A 21,093-nucleotide genomic window follows, 5' to 3' on the forward strand; every position below is an offset into this window, starting at 1 on the left:
CAGCCAGTATTCAAAATTGCACTGCTGCAATTTTTCTGTTATGATAATCAGCAATTTATTTTATTTTTTTTCAAACAAAAGATTTTTTTTTTTTATCCAATACGGAATTTGATACAAGTGGTAATCTGCTTCCTTTGTAGCCTGTAAAATCTGGTCCATGCCGGCTCAAACCAGCACAATCTCTTGTGGCCAAGCCTTCTGCTGTGACTGAAATTGAAACTATTCCGTATAGTGTTCGTGTGTGAAAAAAAAAACGTGTGTGCATTCGCTGCTTTGTGTGTGGTGTCTCTCTGTGTGTGTGCGCACCAACATTTGTGCGTGTGTTGCATGCAGAGGAAACAGAAAGGGAAAAAATGTGCAATGGTAGCCTACCACATTATTAAAAAAACCGAGTGATAGTGCCAATTCAGTCTCTGTCCGCATACAGATAACGAATAAATGCCGAACTCTATTAAATCGTCCTTTAGCCATTATCGCAGGGCCAATACGCCATTTTCAGAACTTATGACGGTTCCCTATTTACTTAGCTATAAATCCTTGCCATGTAACCAACAGATTTGTGACTGGTAATGATCTGCTCAGCCAGGGCTATATGAAATGATCCTGACCTCTTTCAGATCGTCAGGAATTAAATTGACCGACTTGCCCCGGCCCCCACCATCTTTTCCCCTCTCCTATCGCCGCCGTCTCGTTAGATAAAAAACTCTGAAGTTCCGAGTACTCCACTCACAGCAAGACAAGTATTATCTCCACAAGTTTTTAAATGAAAATGAGGTAAATACGGCACCTGGGAGGAAAAAAGGGAAAATGTATATCATCTATTTACTTTGCTTTTGCCCCCAGCATGAACTCTTCCTAAGGCTTGTGTATAATTACAATTTCTAAAGTTTTACATTAGACATTATTATTGCTAATTATTACTGTGTTTTTTACAATTCAATATGTTTTAAACATATTAAGGTTACTTCAGTTATTTCAGTACTGTTAACATTTTTGCAACAACAAAATTGGGAAAATAAAATAAAACGAAGAAATGAAAGGAATATGTCACTTACTATAGCTTGAATTTTTTTTTTGGCCTAAATTCCCAAAGATAAATATGTTTTAAATTAAATATATTTCATACCTTTTAATATTAATTCTATTTAATTAATATTATTTTGCATTTCTTAATTTACATTATTATGTTGATGTGAACTGAGAATTAAGGAAGCTGTAGATAGATTTAAATGTCACATTCTGCTCCCTCTAATGTTCCTGACGTGTGACATTTTAGTGTTTTTCATTTAGGAATACAATAATTTGATATAAAACAATATCATTATTTTTTAATGAAATTATTATTTGATAATTATTGTCAAGAATAATAAAAAATAAACAATAACATTGCAACTAATGTGCAAAATTACAATTAACAATTACAAAAATAAAACAGCAATTTCCCAAATTTAGAATATAAAATGTATAACATCATTCCATAATATTAATTCTATACGGATACTTTTTTTCAATGATTTTCTTTTTAAGATGTGTAAAATCTAGATATATAAATATTACTTTTAAATATTTTTGGATAAATGTTTAATGAAAGGGATTTGAAATGAAATGAGATTCCCTTTTTTTTTTTTCTTGACAGGATTTTGATAGAACTCCTCAGTGTCTCAAACGTGACATTTCTGACAGCAGATCTCCTTCCAACTTCTGCAGAAAATGTCAGAGTCACTTTTGTGTCTTGCTAATTTGCCAGGAATATGCATTTCAATTACACATCTCGGTTCTTGATACATATGTTTCTAAGATGTGTAGTTCATGGGTCATCATTGAAATGGTAATAGGGAAATGTTAAAAAAAAAAAAAACAGACAACTTTATTTAGCTTTGCTTAGCTGTGAATCATCTAAATATACTCCCATAAAGCACTGGGGTACTAAATGTGCAAATATGCATTTCTTTGTCTTTTTTTCTTTTTTGAGTGTGCAAATGCAAAGTATTTATTTGCATGCACGTGTGTGTGTGTGTGTGTGTGCCTTGAGACGCAGTAACCCCTGCGAGTTGACAGCCGATTGTAAAGGTAATATATAATTAGTCAAAAGACGTTTGGTCATAGTTGAGAGTGGCTGCATGTGAGTGGCAGCTGTGCAGGTGAGCAATAGGTAAGTGCGTCTTAAATGTTAAAACGCTGTTTGCTGAATCCGTTGATGTATCGTTGTTTTGATGCGGTTCTACATTTATTCAAAACAACTTAAGTTTAAAAGAACATGTGGCATATTTTGGGCAATTAAGATCACAATTCCAGATAATTGTTTTTCTTCTTCGTTGCCACGTTCACAACAAGCTGTGAATGAAGCTTTTGTAGACATTGAATGAAATTTACTAATGTGGTTTTTATCTGTTGTTTATATCTCTCGAATTCAACAGGCTGAACTGATACTCAAACAAAATGTCAGTCATTTGGCTTTTAATAAACAATAAACCTATTGTGAATATGTTGAGAGATAATACATCAAAACCATAAAGAAGTCCAATTTAAGATTTTTGATTAAGAGCTGATATTTAATAATAATAAATAAATATTAGGGGGCGAAAAGATCATTTGTGTGGAGCCCTGCACCAAAATATTTTTCTTATATATATATATATATATATATATATATATATATATATATAGTGTTGAATCTGCGTTGTTATTCATTTTGAGTGTCTGCATTGTGCAGGTTCGCCACCCTTGGAGTTTAAAGAAAGACCGGAGGACGACATTTAGCATTTTGCGTGTGCACGTAAGTCTGTATGTGCGTGTGGACGTCGATGGAGGATCTATTATTGGCCTAAGTCTACACCCGGCAGGAGAACAGCTGTGGGACGGTTGGAGTGGGGAGGCCCGGTTTTTGGATTTAAATTTGTGTTGGATTGTGTGTTTGTGTTTGTGTGTGTGTGTGTCGGTCACAATCTGGCTTTGGCCAGACAGCGGTCCCATGCCCTGAGCCCGCTCACTGGCAGCGCAGCTTTGCATTAAACAGTGTTCCTTCCGCATGACTTGGTGACAATGCGGTTTGTTTCGGCTCTCGATGGCCCCTGCGAGGGGCCCACCTCCTCGCCCTTGGGGCCAGTCAGCCACCCACACTGGTGTGTCGTTCGGGGCCCCTGATTAGCACCTCACCTGGTTCTCCGAGGAGCTGGCTTCATCCCCCAGGAGCTCGTTGCGCACCTCATCACTGTAGGCAATACGTGACCTTTTCTGCATGGGGGAGGAGGAGGAGGATGAGGGAGAAGGACAAAAAGAAGAAGAAGAGAAGGGGAGAAAGAGGGGAAAACAAGTGGGGAAATATGGCTTAGTACTGTTGTTGATGCAAAAAAAAACACAACAGGCATTCCTTAAGCACGAGAGCCCCCTAATGGAACATGGTGACAAACTGAGTCATACGCATGCAGGTTGTGTGTATGTGTGCGAGTGTGTACCCCTACAACTGAAAACAAGCATGTCTGGGTTTGTGCCCAAGCCTCCTTCCAAGGTGATCTACTGTACCTAGTGCACTTGTGCCACAGAAGTGATGGCAAAGAGCCCCCCCACCACCACCACCACCTTGCCCACTTAAACAAATATAAGTTGAGGGATAAAAAACCTCATCTTGTGTGCATGGAGAGATTGTGGAACAGGGGGACAGAGGAGAGGGCCAGGGAGATGTATTATGAGGAAGTATCACTTGTCAGCGCTAAATCTTTTCTGGGGGCTGTCACCGCTGTCATCCCAGTGCAGTAGCAGGCTCTGTGATAACACCAATGCTGAGACTCAGACAGGGAATAATTCATCACCCATTGGCGGCCCATCGGATTTGGGGTTGCCTCTCTCTAGCACACACAAACCCTCTCTCACTCTCTCTCTTTCTCTGTCTCCAGATAGGCTAGAATAAGAGGGAATGCCATGTCCAAAAAAAAAAAAAAAAAAAAACTGAAACCCAAAAAGACAAACACTCACACATTTCATACACACTTCAGAGTGTGCCACCTCCGATTGTCGAAGAGTGGGCTGCCGTTGTACCGCTTGTTTACAGACGCCCGACCCATGGAAAAACAGCCTCTTGGCATGCCCTCTAAACTAAATACACACCAGCAGCAGACACAGAAAGTGTTTACTAAGCCTCCCTCGCTTTCTCTCCCTGCCTTGACAGGGTTTCTAGGTGGGCTGCAGGAGGTGGGCAAAATCAAAGACAAACACCAGCACAGGAATGAAAATATCACTTTTTCTCAGCACAAATTCTTTCTATTTTCTATATTTACTTAGTTCTCGACTCTGAATAAATAAAACAAAGTAAGGGAATCAGTGAAGGAACACCAATTACCTGGTGGGGACATTCTTTTCCTCAAATACAGTATATCCTTTCCCCAGTATCTTTCTATTATCAGTAAAAGTTTGAAGAAGAAGCTATTGCATGAAGCACTTTGATGCCACCGTCCGTAAGAGAAGCACAAATCAAACTTGAAAAAGCCAATTCTAACCTCGTGAGTGATGATATCAAGTTCCTTGATTGAAATAACTTTGGAGCCAATCACAATCGAGCCGGTTGATTTTTTTTTTTTTTTATTTGTCTCTCCTCATAATCTGGAGCACTGAGTGGAAAGTCATGGCTGATGTGATTTGGCTGTTATTATCGTGATGGTGAGGGCCACAGTCCTCTGGAGTAATTACCGACTAGACGGAGGGCCTGATTGACCCAGACCACAAAAACCCATTAGATAAAGAGCGCACCCAAACAATACTCAACCACGGGGACCTGAGCTAACCACAGAACTCCCACTGTGGGGAAAAGAGGAGATCGGCAGCGCGGACTCAAATAAAACACAACATTGCCCCCCCACCCCTCCCTCCTCAACACGCATTACACAGGAGCAATGTGTCAAAATGTGCTGTTTTGTCTGCAATTGCTTTGTGATTGTGCCATACAACACTTTAATTATGAACTTTTAAGTTTGTGATAATTGTTGCAACACTCAATTATGTGCCAGCAAATTCTAAAATATCTAGAAAAACTACGAGAAACGTGTGTAATCCATGAATTCATCATACTTAATTTTTTATTAAATATGCTTTCAACACTCTTGATTAAAATCAATAACATAGATATGGCGCTCTATGGCAAATATAGGTGAATTAAACGTACATAATATAATAATTATTGCTTTTTATCTTTCTTCTGAAACTCTTCTTTTGTTGAAATGTTTGCAGAAAATGTATATTTAAAGGTTTTATTGATAACATTGATAACATTCAGCCACTAGATGTCACACCTTGTTAGAAGTGGAAACTAAACGTGTGATATCTTCCATAAAGATAAACAAAAAAAATTAATTTTGGACCCATCAAAATTTTTTAAATGATTAATCACAATCAAAATATTTTTTTTTTTAGGAAAAAGCAATACTTTTATTCGGTACCTTTCTAAAAGCTCTGTGGATGTATTTAATTTTTTTTAAAGTATTCGTCTACATAAAAACGTCATCAATAAGACCTTTAAAAAATAATGAAAGTGATCATATGAAATTATATAATCTAAAAATTTAACTAACTTTTATGCTGATTTTTAACTTTAAATTCGACTGTCAGTATTTTCGGTGCAGAGGTAAATAAGTGGTCACTCTGCTGCGGTCAGGACTTTAAAAAGAAATTTCAGATTTGAGTAAAACCAGAAAGACAAAAAGCATCAATTTGAAGCCAGCGTGTACACTTGTACACAAGGCACACACAGACACACACACATATTTGTTGCCAGGAAAAACACCCACATATTCCATTTAAGTGGAGTTTCATCTTAAAGAGCTGCAGTGCAACTTAGGGGGAACGACGACTTCACCAGTAATTGAGACGAGGAAGCCTGGGAGAAGCATTGATTTGAATGTTAAGGCTTACGTCGCCTTCAAACCATATGCAGGGAGTTTTTTGGTATTTCTAAATAGCTGTCTGTTACAGATGAATGTATGAAGCGTTTCTGCAATGAGAACAGTGTAGATAACAAAGGGAAAGTATAAAGAATGGAAAATGTCATTGAAATGAAAGTGTGCCGCTACTTCCCCTGTACCTACAGTATACACTCCGGTTTTTGGATTCCCCCTCAGGAAAACAACAGATTCCTGAGTGATTACCGCCTTCCCATTTGATGTGAAACATAAACAGCTGTGCAATATTGACTGCTTAATACAGTAGCGGATTTTGATTAGAAGTTAAGGTGCTAAGCAAAAGAATTGCAATGTGACAACGGGATCACTCTTGAGGTCAGGAAAGCAGATATCAGATACCTGTTCCATAGTAAGAAATCTTCTATTCTATAAAGGAAATGCTCTGAAATGCTCTCATTCTAGCTACAGTATGTAAAAGACTGAGCTCCGCATCTTAAGACGAAACCAGCTAATCAGGCTTTGTAATCTAAAAAAGAATGAACGCTTTCAGAAGATACCTTATTGCTCGAAAAAAAAAAAAAAAGCTTTTTTTAATCCTTTTGAAAGGTCTGTCTTTTGTCACTTTTTTAATCTTGGGTGAGAATTTGCTTCTATTCCCGGAAGCACACAAGGAAAAGTACAAAGGTACATCTTAACTTTATGCAAAGTGGCCTGCCTTTAAAACTCCACACATCCCGTCAAATGCAGCGATGGAGGTGCTGGTGTCCTGTCAAAAACACACGTTTTACCTCTGTTGACATGGATAGCAGACGAAGAGGAAAAAAAAAAAAAAGCGACTCTTCTTTACCCATCAAAATGTAATTACATATGCATGCATAACAATTCATATCAGATATGCTAATCAGTTTGGCATAATCCTCTGAGCAGCAAATGCTATTTATTTAATTATAGCAAATATATGGATCTTTCCTTTGTGTGCAATTTCTTTCTAGTATATGGGGATATATTGACTAAATTAACATGATGATTTTTAACTTCCTCCATAGACCATAAGTAAATCTTTAAAAAACATCTGTTTACAGATGATTGTAAAACAATGACCTCTCGTAATTTCAAGCAGTCAACAATCTTTGTAATGTAAAAGAAAAGTTCCCTATCTACAAAAAAAAAATTAAAATCAAATAAACCCAGATTCATATTTACACATTTCAATGCCCTCCAACTCTCCTCCTTGCTTTTTTTGCCCAGCGCAACGAGTGACACAAGGACAAGCGCAAATAATTGTGGCGCCTGCGAAGCTGAAAAATGTAAACAGTTCATTAGATGGGAAATAAAAGGCGTAAAAATACCCAGGGGCAGAGTGTAATGAGGGGCCCTGAAGTTCCTCTGCAGACGCTTTTTCCCTCCACTTTCCCAAGCTTTTCCTTTTTCGCCCTGCACACACGGCTGGTGGCATAGCATGAAGAGTAATTAACCACATTCAATTTACAACACTATGTTCCATTACGGGCTTTTACACCAGTAGGAGAGCGGCTGGGCATTTCCAAATTTAGACCCAATAACACTTATGTCCGGGCTCCGTGTGCTTGTCTGAATCTGGCATTCAACCTTGTATTTTCCTAACTGTTAAAGCTGCTCAATGTAGGTGGAAACTTATCAAAACCACCATTTTAATAATAACTTTCAGGTGTGCTTAAAATGCACAAATACATAATAAAAAAAACTTTTTCTAGGTTTAATATCCTTGAGTTTAAAATCAGCAAGGAAATGACAATAACGTGAGCTAATAAAATGTCTTTATGTGTGCTAGACTCAAAGGTTATCGATATTGCTTCCTTTCCTCCCCCCGCTGTGATATTTTCCCAGGTGATGTGTGGACCAGTACCAGCAGGTCCCACTCTGGTCCCCCCCTCCCCACAAGCGGGGGCAGAGGTGGACCGATGCGGCATGGCGTTAAAAGGAAGCTGAGACCTTTAAGCAGGCACAAGTATCACAACAGCATCTTAAATAATGCATCTCTGCTCGGCAGGGGTTTAACACACACACACACACACACACACACACAGCACAAAGGAAAACACACACACACAAAAATTGTTGTCTTTTACTCTCCTTTAACACAAACAAATTGGGAGAGGTTGTTCAATTAAGTAAGAGCTCTTTTTTAAATGCATTTGATATATTATCAGACGAACGCAAGCAGCTACAATTGGGATTGTCACAGGAGGGTGTCATTTGTGCCTTTGTTTTATTGTGGTCTTTGGTGCCATCGAATCCCTCACTTGTGTGCGTTCGTGGGAGTGCATACGCGTGCACGAGGGCCACTGTACGAACGACGGAAGGCTTCCACGAGGCTTTGCATCCCGGGGAAACCTCCTTTAGAGAACGTACGCGCGCGACATATGTGAACGGTAGCCCGGCGTGTGTTCTCTCCCCTAATAGAAGTGCAGCAGTGGTAGAGAAGCCGGAGCCTTAGATAACAGCATGGGGCCTCTCATTAGCTCACAGGTTGGCGCTTTGGTGGCTTCGACGCACGCGGCATTGTGTTCCACATCCATGAAAAACCTGAAGGAGTCTCGGAGAAGCCGCTGTCGAAAACACAAATAAAAAAAGGTGAATGATCAACCGAGGCGAGGTAATAAAGGAGTCTGCGACATATCTAAACAGGTGTGAGGTGAGGAGACTTATTTTAGGGTGACGGGGTGTATCAGCTTCAAAAAGATCTTTAAAAGAAAAAAAACACGGTCAGAGACATCTATGAAAAACTTCTTATTAGTTTAATTCAATAAAGAAAAAAAAATAATGCAAATTTCCACACTGAATCTATAAACTTCTTTTATATTATACCACAAGTAAACAGGATTTTATCTCTTGGGGGGAAAGCCGTTTGCTGGTGAAAGAGTACACTATCCTGATAGGGGCCTTTCATGCTGCTACCTCTGTGATACCGGTGGTGTATTTCCCTGTCAAAGTCATTTCTATTGCTAAGTACAGCCGAGATCAGTCAATAAGCCTAACGACTGTACCCACAAAGCGAGAGGCCGAGAGGCGGCGAGAGAAGAGACGAGGAGGGAGGCGGGGGTGAAGGATTGCAAGTGAACTCCAAACAAAAGAGCAAATTCGAGGAGGGCTTTGATTGAAGAAGCGCCATATACTTTTTGAAGGCCGAGGGATCATCTCTCAATGGTTATTTCTTTAAGGCATGAGGGCCCGATTAAACCCAATATTAAAATATGGAGGCGCTTCTAATGAAAAATCAAAGGCGCCGTTTCCCCTCCCACACCCCCCCATCCTTCCATCTCTCTTTCCCTCCTTCTCTCGTGTTCGTGTCGGGGTTTCTCTCTTCGCCCGTGGTTGTGTAGAAGGGGACAGAAAGACAGAAAGAAAGAAAGAAAGAAAGTGTGAAAAGAAAGAAAGAAGAGAGGGAAAGGGAGAGAAAAATGGGGAAAGAAGGGAGGGTTATAGAGATGAGGGACCTAGGTGCTGGTGGTGCAAAACAGAGACAGACAGCATTGGTTGGAGGAGTAAATCAATAGAGCAGAGCCGTCGGGGAGGCGGGCAGCCAGGGCAAGGAGAGAGGAGAGGAGAGGGGGAACCAGCACAGGGGCTCGGGCTCCGATCACAACGCTGGCTTCTGGCGTGCAGTGGGGAATAAAGTGGGCCTCCCCGGGTCAGCACCAGAGAAAAAGGTGAGATTAGAGGAAAGTGGAGGAGGGATTTTCACAGAGTGGAGGTGGGAGGGGTGGGAGAGGTGGGTGTTGGAGGATGACGAGGAGAGAGAGAGTGTGTGTGGAGGAGGAGGGGGGGTGTTAGGAGATGTGCAATGCAGGATACCTGGCAAGCCAGGGACCAACCGGCCCATTAGCCTGTGGCTACCTACATATGGTTCACTGAACCCTCTGCTGAGAAGAGCTCCTCTCCTATCAGTCTTCCCATCTTTTTTAAAGAAAGAAATACCTTCACTTTTAACCCTTTCTCTGCTTTGGAAAGAGGTTCACTCCTGACCTCGATTTATGATTCATTTTTGTTTGATGTCTATTCTTGGAGTGTTATCTAAAATTGAAAAATGTAATAAAAAAAAAAATAAATAAAAAACCTAGACACAAAGGGAGAGGAGTCGGGCCTGCTGAGCGTGTGCGTGTGCGCGTCAGTCCGTCAGTGGACACGCACAGAAGACTATCTCCTTCAGTGCTTCGCCTTTTCTTGTAATGTGACCATTGTTGGCGCTGAATAGCTCGCGCATTAGCATAAGAATACAGCAGCACATATAGGGACTTAGCCAGATCATTATCTCTATATATTTATGTATACTTTGTTATTTCAGTAGCAAGAACACATTCAAATGCTGATGAGGCCAGTAAGGCCCCCTTTCCAAAGCCCTTCCAACATGTGCCCTCCTGAACTTCCCAATACACTCACCAGTTTCCTGGGAGTCTGCAGGTTTTGTACTGGAATTTACAACAGTGGTTCAAAAAATTATGGGAAATAGCCAACTTGAAATATTCACAAAAACAGTTCATTCTTCAAAAGTACTGCAAAGTAAAAAAAAAAAACGACATAAATAACATTAACTTAATGAGCTATTTTATAATTGTATTGTTTTTTTTAAATGGGCAACTGATTTTTTCTCCTACTGGGAATTCTAGGGCCATTTCATTCAAGCACTAGAGTGTGTTATTTGAAACAGATCATTTCTGAAAGAAAATGTACAAAGACAAAATGTACAAAAAAAGTTTGACAATGCAGAACAAACAAGTGCTCTATGGTAATGATGGGAACAAAAACTAAAGAGTTTAGTCTCACTGCAGGAGCAGGCTGATGCTCTAATGGTGGCCAACCTCTGGGATAATTGAAAAAGAAACCCTAATTCATCTTCCACAATGTAATTCTGATCAAGGCCACAGCCAGATTCCACTGCAGGCTTCAAAAAAACACCAGAGGAAAGGCAAAATTGTTGGTCGCTGAGAGCAAAAACACTTTCCCTTTCTTTCCGACACGCTCCCTCATTAGAAACACTTAGGATGAGAGGAAGAAACTAAGTTTAATTGTGTGTGTGAAGGGGGTGTGAGCAGGGGGTTAAAACATTTGTAAACACGGAGCTTTGACTATAAAGAAACGCCAGGAAAGATGCAATGTAAAGAGCTCTTCCTCTATTTACCCTTCTCCTCACTCTCGCCTTCTCTGAGGCTTACTTATTAAAAAGCAAATGCCACTGCCTAAAATACAGAGGAAAAACACAGACCCGATGATTCATAATGTATTTCATAAATACTTCATGAATGCCTTCGCCATACTTAAGCCAGTCTGGCAAAAAAAAAAAAAAGAAAACATTGTCACCTATTCTAGTACCCGCTTGTCAGCACATCACTGGGGAGTGGGTGTCACATGTCACTTCTGGTTTACTCTGCTGCGTGGGACAGGCTCGGTGCAAGGAAACCGGGGGTAGGACAGAAAGAAGAACAGAAGGAAAAGTGAAGGGGAGGTGGAAAGGGGAGTAAAAAGAGGGAGCAGAGGAAGGAGGAGGAAGGGGGTGTTATCATATCATCGCCCCATGTCTTTAGATTTTCCCCCTTATTATCTTTGGCCCCCACTCACTCCAGTCACTCAATCACACAAGCCCCGAGGACAGCGAGGGGACCTGGGAGGGCCTTTCGCTTCATGGCAGACTCAGCCAGACAAGCGTCTGAAAGCTATACTGATCGCTGTCAGTGTGTGTGGAAGTGCGGCGACTTTGGAGGGGCCATGGAGAGATAAGCGAGAGAGGAAACGATCGCGTGGAAGGATAACGGCCGAATTTGCACACTGCCAAACAAAACCTGTGCTCCTCCAGGCGTAATGCAGATACCCCACCCATACAGACAAGTGTTAACATAAAGAGATGGAGAAGGGAGCAGGGGGTGATCTGCTTACAAATTATAGGCTATGTGATTTTCTGCGAGTCGACTACTGACAAGAACTCATCTTGTTAATGACCATAAAACTCACATGGATGACAGTAAAGCAGATGTCTCCAAAATGTATTCACACTTCTCTGTCTGGCATACTTATCTTAACACTTATCATATTCATAAAAAAAAGTTGGAAAACATATTTGATTTATAATCATTTTGCACTCGTATTTCCTGTAACTTTAATATCAGGTCTGGTAAAAAATAAGGGTGACACCAGTGGTGTGGTGGTCACTGATAAGGTGGGTGTACTACTAGGTAGAGATGGATAAGTTACCAAGGAGGGAGTGGGTATACTCTCCTATATATTCCTATGGCTTTTTGGCTGATTGGTGGGTATACTGTAAAACACCAGAAAAAGAGGTGGGTATACTCAGTATACCTGCGTATACCCTGAATTACACTACTGGGTGAAGTCAGTGTAAAGACATGCTGCTTTTCCAGCATGGTTTTAGTCTTGCCTCTATAATTGTGGTCATAAACAGTGCTATTAACTACTTTAAATTGTTAACTTGATAATAAACTATTATAGTAGCAGTGGAAAATGGAGTTTAAGACTGTTGTTTATCCCCTATTGATGCTTAACTGCCATCACATCTGATTGACGGCATTGTCATGCTACTCAAGTCATGGAGTGACCACCCGTACTTTGCCAAAAAAGGCATTTTCAGCTTGAAAGACATGTCAATCAACCATCAATAACACTTCATGATTACTATCAGGGATGCACAACCAAACCGTAAAAAGACGAACAATTCAATGACGTACAAACCGAACCATGGGCTTGTTGAACCGTTGCAACACTATTAGGCTAAATACAGACCGGCTAATTATTTGATGAGGTGCAAGAGACATAGAAGAGGCAACTATCTGAGCATAGGCCGACTTGATTATTAAGTAGCCTGCCTTATTTTATGTATACAATCTGTGTTATGGCTTCATATAATAAATAAATGTCATTCTTTACCATCAATCTATTTATTTATATATTTTGGAGTTCAAACACATTGGAAATTATTATATTTTTCTTCTCCCTAATGTGCAAAACAAACTGAACTGAAACCGAAACTGTGACCCAAAAACTGCAATACAAACCAAAACGTGGGCTTGTTCAACAAAAATCATAATCCCAATTATTTTGGTAATTGAGACCAAACTCAACTTACTCGTTGACTTTGTAAACATCATGTATTTAGAAAGAACATTTTGTAACCTAAATTTAAAGTTAAATTCATCAATCTGGTGCACTTTCAGAGCAAATTTAAGAGATCTATGAACAAATTTGTGCTCTTGTAAACAATTTAATCATAAATATATTGGTTGTATAGATATTAATGGTGATGACGGCAAAAAAGTCCCACCAATAAAGCATGGTAAACAAGACGGGGGTCCCGTGTTTCAAGAGTCATTGCGAATGTGGCAAATTTGATGAATTGCACAGCCCTAACTACTTATTAATGATTAGTCAGCGTGTAGGAAAGAGTAAAACAACCAGCAAGTTTCAGTGGCACCTAGAATTTAAACATGTAAAACACATTTTAATCACAAAAAAAAGTAACAAAAAGAATCAGGAAACTATTGCACATGGTGATGTTCTGGTTTGTGTCTCACTCACTTTTTTTGATATAATCATTTATGAACACGACACTTCTGGACAACACACCCTTTTGTCCTTATTGTGACACCGTCCTTCAACCCAGATTTGACCCACTGCTGCCATTACACCATCAAAACCCATGAAAAATGGTTTCAACATGAGCGGCGAAAGGCTAATCCGCAAAATGAATCCCATCTTGGTGTCCATAAAGAGGACATGGAAAAGCCTCCAACACCACAAATCCACAAAGGGGCTCGAAGAAGACATACTGCGCACAACAACTTCCAAATGAAAGACGTAATTCATAAGTCGAGAAGAAGATCTATTTGTTTACATCTTAAATCTGCACTCAGAGAAAATATATGGGGAAAAATCCCTGTCAGTTGGGGGGAAAACTGGTTAGGAGTGATTAGACTTTGGTGTCATTGATGGGTTGTTAAGCAACAAACCATGAAAAGAGTCAATCTGCCTTCGCTCCTCTGTGTTTAATAAGAACAAGTAAGCCAAGGCAACCTAAGGCGATTTAAAGTGTCTAACATCCAACTAATGTTGGTCTGTCATGTTGGAGTCACCATAACGAGGACAGGGGGCAAACAACAAGAACCCTTCAAGATGGATTACAACGACGCTAATTTATTTATCACGACTTGTGCGCTACGAAGTACAGCGGTCCTAAAATCTCCCATCAAAACCTAAATCTCAACATAATTATCAGCATCTGGTTTAAAAAAAATGCCATTTATGTATTTTATTCGGAGCTTCTTAAGACGAATACACAACTTTCTGATGAATGACTTTGCAAACTCTTCTTTCCTCCAATTTGGGTGGCGCCGAACATAATGAGTTTATGGCCGCTATCAGCTAAAAGTTGGATAGTCTCCACAACCTTGAATTGTCCATGACCACTAATTAAAAAAGTGAATATAAACATTTATACAGCATCTAAATGAAGAGCAGCATCATCGTCATTTATTTGGTTATATTTGGAGGGTTCTCTAAATGCATAAGGTTTTAGTATGCTTCGACTGGAGAGTAAATAACAGTTCAGACTAAACTCCATGCACACAGAGACAATAGCCTATACTTTTTATGGCATTTCCAGAACCCTGGAAAGATGTTAATTCATTGCCAATGATGAACCGATGGCGGCTGACCTTCAGATGCAGACGCAACAAATAGCTCTGGGGTTTGGAAACAGGAAAAGAGGCTTATGGAAAACTTCTGATAGCAGTCTTACTGGCAACTGAAACATGCAGCCACATGGAGCTGCGGTAAAGTCAAGAGTCATTCATTAGTTCTTCGACAACAAGCCAATTTATTCTGAGTTACAGTTAGGGCTGCACAATTAATCGAATATTAATCGCGATCACAATTTTGGCTTCCCACAATTTTGGCTTCCCACAATTAAATGAACATGATCGACTGTGATATTGACATTTAAAAAAGCGCGTTTTGCTCATAGAAAACTGCTGCATGTCAAATCAAGCGCTTCCTAAACTAGCAGCTATAGCCACCAGCTGGTGATCGAGATGTTTTGGCTTCACTTTTTGGTATAGATATTATCTATACAATGTAGCAATGTGTTTATGATTACATTGAGAGCATAAAATTGTTTATCTAGCTCTTAATGTTGCTAAGTTTGCTCTGAAAGTGCACCGGATCGAAGCATTTAACTTTACAATGTAGGTACCAAAAGGGTACGGTGAATATTCCTGTATTTTTTCATACAATATGCAATATATATAGCAGAAAAAATATTGTAATGTCAGTTTTTTTCCAACATCATTCAGCCCTAGTTTGTACATTAGCATGGAAGTGAAAGCAGTGCTCTGTTTAGTTTAATGTGAAAGTGCAATAAAAATATGTTGTAGCTAAAATCAATGAATAATCGTGATATCAATATTGATATTTTGGCCATAATGGTGCAGCTGTAGTTACATAGTAGCTTGCCTTGGCCTCATCTGAGGTATGTTCACATTTGATAAACATCTGATTCAATTATTTGTATTCCCTCATTTCAATCAAACCGCCTTATTTACAAGTTGTTCTTTAAAAAAGTCCAATGTACCAATTCATTAAATACAGCACTCAATGTTTGTCCCAATTAAGTTATATCTCTCAAAGGTCACTTATAACTACTTATGAAACTCATATATCCAGGTAAAAAAAACAAGAAGCACCAACAGCCTGTTCATTCCATTCACCTCTGTGTACCTGGCAAATAAACTGTTCAATATTTCAAGGTTGGCCGAGTCTTTGGAAAAGCATTAATTATCTCCCTGGGCGGACACTAGGAGGCATTCCAGCTAAAGGTTTTTTATTAAAAGGAAAAGGCAGTCCAGACATCACACTTGACCGTGACTGTTACTGCGAACACAATAGCCCTTAAAAGACAATCGGAAATCAGGAAGGGATAGTTGTATCCCTTAGTAATTCCATATCAGGAAACATATTTTCAATATCATTAATGGGATAAATGAAGCTAGGAATGATTGAGAAAGAAGATTCCATTGTGATTTCAAACCTTTTTAAAAAAGGTAAGTACCGTACACTTCAGGTGACAGTTCAAAAGTTGACCGCATCATATTTTTACACATTATGTATCAATCTATCTCATATAAAGGCTGGGTAATGATATGTATGTATGTATTTCAAAAAGGAACACTTATGCTTGGTAATGAATGACACGTTCATGATACTATACAGCATATTATGACTAATCAACAATGGCTTTCTATTCAGCCAAAATTGGGGTTGATGCAACTAAATTAATCCTGCTACAATGCACTAAAGAATTACCAAGCGACTCTCAACAAAACTGCCTTGACCATCACTGACACCTCTTAATGACGAAAAAAATTTGAAGTATTCGACAATAAAACATGCCAGAGCTTGATATTGAATGACTACCAATTAACTTTATCAGAGTCAAGGATCCTTGAACACAAAGCCTCTCACATTTGGACCACAAGTGTTTGTGCTATTGAAAAAGACAACAAAATAAAATAAAAAACACCTTAAACACACCTTAAGGAGGGAGAATACTAATGTCAGAAAGATTAATTAGGAGAGGAGATGGGAGAGTTACAGTATGAAATGTTTACAATATACATTTAAATAGACATTTCTTAAGGAGGCACTATTTCATTCACATTTTGTTTTGCTTCCTTAATTAACTTCCGGAGCAAACTAAAGAAAATATATAAAGTTAGACTACTATATCGCACTTTGTATTAAATGGGCTTTTTACCACAAGGACATTTTTTACTAACATTATTTTCAATCTCTATTACAAAGCGTAAAGGATGAGGTCAGGCATTGTAATAAGTGGAGGGATTTATCAGAGCAAGTCCACTCATACATCAGAAGGGCAAAGTAATTGGTAAATGTGCCCAATATTGTCCTTGTCCTGCACCTTAAGGAGGAGAAAATTCTTAGAGCAATACCGCCATCTGCTGCAAAAAGAGATTAACAACCACAGCAGCGAGAGAAAGTGTGGGAGGTGTGATGATGCCTCAAAGTAAAAAGTAAGACATTATAAAGAGACCCTGCACTGAAAATAGGTATATAGAAAAACTATTATGCAGATATAATGAGTAACCTTTAAGAAGTGCTCTAACCTGCTTGTAACTAATGTGGAGTAATAAGAGTGAATTTAGAGATATAGCTTTTATATTTGTGACCAACATTTTTTAAGAACTATAAACAAGCCGGGAAGTTGAACACAGTTGTTTCAATAAATGATATTATGATAGATTTAAAATCTGTTAAGACATACTGTTAACTGTAGGCTAAATTAAATCTACGTTAGATTAGAATATTTGCCATTTACTAAGTATATTCAAGCACAGATCTAACTATTATTTTCATTGTCGATTAATCTGTTGAGTATTTTCTTGATTTAATCGATTAAATTAGTTGTTTGGTCTATAAAATGTCAGGAAATAGTGAAAAATGTTGATTAATGTTCCCAAGATGATGTCCTCTAATGTCTTGATTTGTCCACAACTCACAGATATTCAATTTACTGTCATAGAGGAGTAAAGAAACCAGAAAATATCCACATTTAAGAAGCTGGAATCACAGAATTTTGACTTTTTTGTCAAAGAAAATACTCAAGCCGATTAATCGATTATCAAAATAGTTGGCAAGTAATTTAGTGGTTGACAACTAATCGATAAATCGTTGCAGATCTAGACCTAACAATACAACATGGAGCACCTTTGAAAAGGGTAAGAAAGGAAGCGCTTTGATATCAAAAATACATACTGACAAAACAGACTTTCCAGGACTGACAAAATTACCTCTAAATCTCTGAGCCAAACGTTGCTTTATGACAGCTTACAGCTGACACCTCATTATGTCAGAGGCATCACACGTTCACAATTAGCGTGCTACATCATTTGAGTCACATCCTCAAAAGTGGATTGTGTTTTTTGTGAGGCACAGCAGACGTCTGCAGAACCCCCGCCTTCCCTACTGGGACGGGCCGAGCGTGGCCCTTTGAGGATGGCTGCTCTGTTTACCCGATAGATTTCATTAAATTAAGCTTACGTTGGGCCTCTTCTTTGCCTGATCAAAGCCGCCGCTAAGAGCCACGCCGTCCTGCTTCCCCTGACCACGACGAGCCAACTCCATCAAATAGGATTGTCATTGTTCTTTAATTTTTTTCACGCTGCCTTTTTTTTTGGTCAGGCTGGCATCCCCTTTAGGGTGCCGGCAATGCCTGTTTGTCACGACCCAGCACCTTCAAGACCCCCACTGTCCCCGCTATTATCGCAATGAAGCTGTCAGCGCGAGCCAACAAAGCTACATCTCATATATACACCTCTGGGATGGCCGTTTGATAAGTCGTCTTCCTGGATGAAATGGCTGGGTTACCGAGGTCGGCTCGGGCCCTGTCTGGAAAGGAGCAGGAATGAGGTCTCAAGCTGGCACACCGGTGGTAGGAAGACTTCAAACCACGGGTGAATGGGAGGATGAGAGAGCAGGTTAAGGGGGGAGACACCCGTGGGAGGCCAGTAGGGGGTGGGGTTGCGGGGAGATTGGGTAGTGAGGGAGTGGAAAGGCCTTGATATCCGCGGAAAGCACAACAAAGCCGGAGCTTTTTACATTAAAAAGAAAGGAGATTGCCTTTTTTCCACTAGACGCCTTTCGAGCCGAGTGTCATGTCCTCCCCGGGCCTGCAGGAAGTGAGAGGCTGAGCTCGGCTATAGCATTTGGCACATCTGAGGCACATCTGAAGGGGCTGAAGTTCTTGCCTTCTGAACACTTGCATCAGATTTACGGGAGACCAGATACACTAGATGTTACTGTGTGAGGTGGGTGATCCTGGTTTAAATGCACACTGATCGGACCACGCCACACACAGAGGTGTAACAATGAAAATGACTCTGTTAAACTGGGGAGTCACAGTTACACGCAGGGCAAATGTTCTTTTATTCTTTATCCACTAGGACTGCTACCTTCTGCTTTGCATTTCAGTATCGCAGGGCTTGACACATGCAGTGATATGGAAGTAAGAATTTAGACGTTTTATAAAGTGGATGAAATTCTACATTTTTCCAGGTCTAAAGAAGCAAATTTTCCCACATGTGCCCCAGGAATACAAATGAAAATTTTACACCAATATCAGCCACAGTGGGTGTTAACTGCTTGATGATTAAGCACGGTAAGTGTGGGGAGAAGAAAAGTTAAAGATTAATCGGCAGCCAATTAAAAGCCCATGGTGAGGAAAGTAAACTGTCTTGGCACGGAGATCTCCTCCTGTGATCTCAGTTAGCACGTCTCAGTGGTGTTCTCACAGATCACTAGCACATGATATCTCCATTCAAATGGCTTGTTTGCTTGTTTGTTGGAACAGTGATGGATTGGAGGGACTGTTGTTATATTCGCAACTTTAATTCAATACAGATTAGAAATATTTTGTGGTGAATGATATGAGGTATTAAGCAGACGTTTGAGATAGATCTGCAACGATTAGTCAACTATTCTAGTCAATTATTTTGATGATCGATTAATCGTTAAAGTCATTTTTCATGCAAAAAATGACAGAAAATGCTTTTTTCAGCATCTCAAATATGGAGATTTCCCGTTTTACTCTGTTTTATATCATATTAAACTGAATCTTTGGGTTTTGGACTGACAAAACAAGTCATTTAAAAACATCAACTTGGACATTGAGAAACTGTGATGGATATTTTTCTGCCGCACAACTGTACACACGCACCTCTTCACACAACAAACGGTGATATCCTTCTGAGAATAACTAATAATAATTAATGCTGAATATGAATAATGAATATAGTTGTGGGATTATTCCTTATTTCATGGGCTGTTTTGGGATTTATACATTATTATTATTATATACTTATATATATATATATATATATACACTGATATATTAAAAAACTAAGCATTTGAATATTGACCATGGCAATGGTCGAATCTTCAAAGCTTCTAAGCATTCGGGACAGCCCTAAATTTTAAAGACCGAATGATTTATCAATTAATCTAGAAAAAAAAACAGCAGATTAATCGATAACGAAAATAATCGACCCAGTTTGAGATGATGATTAGGGTGAAATATAAGCTGGTCTTAATTCACTTTAGTTTTGTTGGTCAGCGGTCAGTAGGCACATAGACGGTGGTAGTAGGAGACACAAAATGTTAAGATACAGGTGAGAATTATGACATAATACGCTGCATTATTTTACATAACGTTTATAAGAACATTCAAAATACTTTCATTTAATTTTGTAACAAACCCAGAAACATTTTACTCTGAAGACAAACACTCCAAAATTGTACATTTGTAATGATAAGTTTTGCGATGATTCCCATTATTTCCTGAAATCCTTTCCCTCAAGCACTAGCTGCCCAACAATAAACAACACTCTATCGAAGTAAAGAAAAAGTTCTCATTTGAGAGGAAAGCAACACCATCGATTCATTTCAAGGTTTTGAGAAAAGTTTGCTGATTATTTTTTGCCAAAATCTAAAATAAGGAACAAAACTTCATTGGGACCACTTTAACCACAAGGTTAAACGCTGCAGCTATCCCGGCTGGGCCTTTTGTGCATTAATCTAAAAAGTTCCTAAACATAAAATTCAGGGATTTATTTCACATTGCATTTGATTCACGGAAGCACTCGTCTGCTCTCGTCTGCTCTCGTCTGCTCTCGTCTGCTCTCGAGCTCAAGGTCGGTTGCATTTACACTACGGGTTTATTATCGTGTTGTGAGCACTGGCACGGAAAACAATAACAGACAAACAGAAAACAATAAAGATATCATTAAAGATACATATTTTTGCAAGGTAAAGATTTGAATACAAACAATGAACTAAAAGATATCTTTTAAGCTACGAAGGTAAGAAGAAAACAAGCGAGCATTGGAATTACATGAAATAATTGCTCATTTCTATCACATTATTGATTAAGTGAAATGCCTTGAGCAACACGGGTAGCCAACAATGTGGACTAAAAGCAACGCACCCACAAGACTGGGCTGTTTATTAAGCTTTGATAGAGGTTGGAGATCCAGTCAAGACATACAGTGATTTATGAATTACTAAACAAGGCCAGATTCTGCAGCAACAACAACACAAACACACACGCAACCTGTTCTCAATAGGCATCACTTGCAAGTTCAAATACGAA

At 39.3% G+C, this 21,093-nt stretch overlaps 1 protein-coding gene across 6 annotated transcripts in view; it reads right to left on the reverse strand.

Moving 5' to 3' along the window:
- vti1a (vesicle transport through interaction with t-SNAREs 1A) overlaps nucleotides 1-21,093 on the reverse strand; it is a 135,930-nt gene that overhangs the window by 106,924 nt on the left and 7,913 nt on the right. For all 6 annotated transcript variants that reach the window (XM_074620367.1, XM_074620370.1, XM_074620365.1 and 3 more), the window contains exon 4: nucleotides 3,157-3,234. In XM_074620367.1, the coding sequence (XP_074476468.1) occupies nucleotides 3,157-3,234 (78 nt within the window). The remainder of the gene's footprint in view (nucleotides 1-3,156; nucleotides 3,235-21,093) is intronic.

This window comes from Sebastes fasciatus, chromosome 20 (genome assembly GCF_043250625.1).
Source record: "Sebastes fasciatus isolate fSebFas1 chromosome 20, fSebFas1.pri, whole genome shotgun sequence".
Classification (NCBI taxonomy): Eukaryota; Metazoa; Chordata; class Actinopteri; order Perciformes; family Sebastidae; genus Sebastes; species Sebastes fasciatus.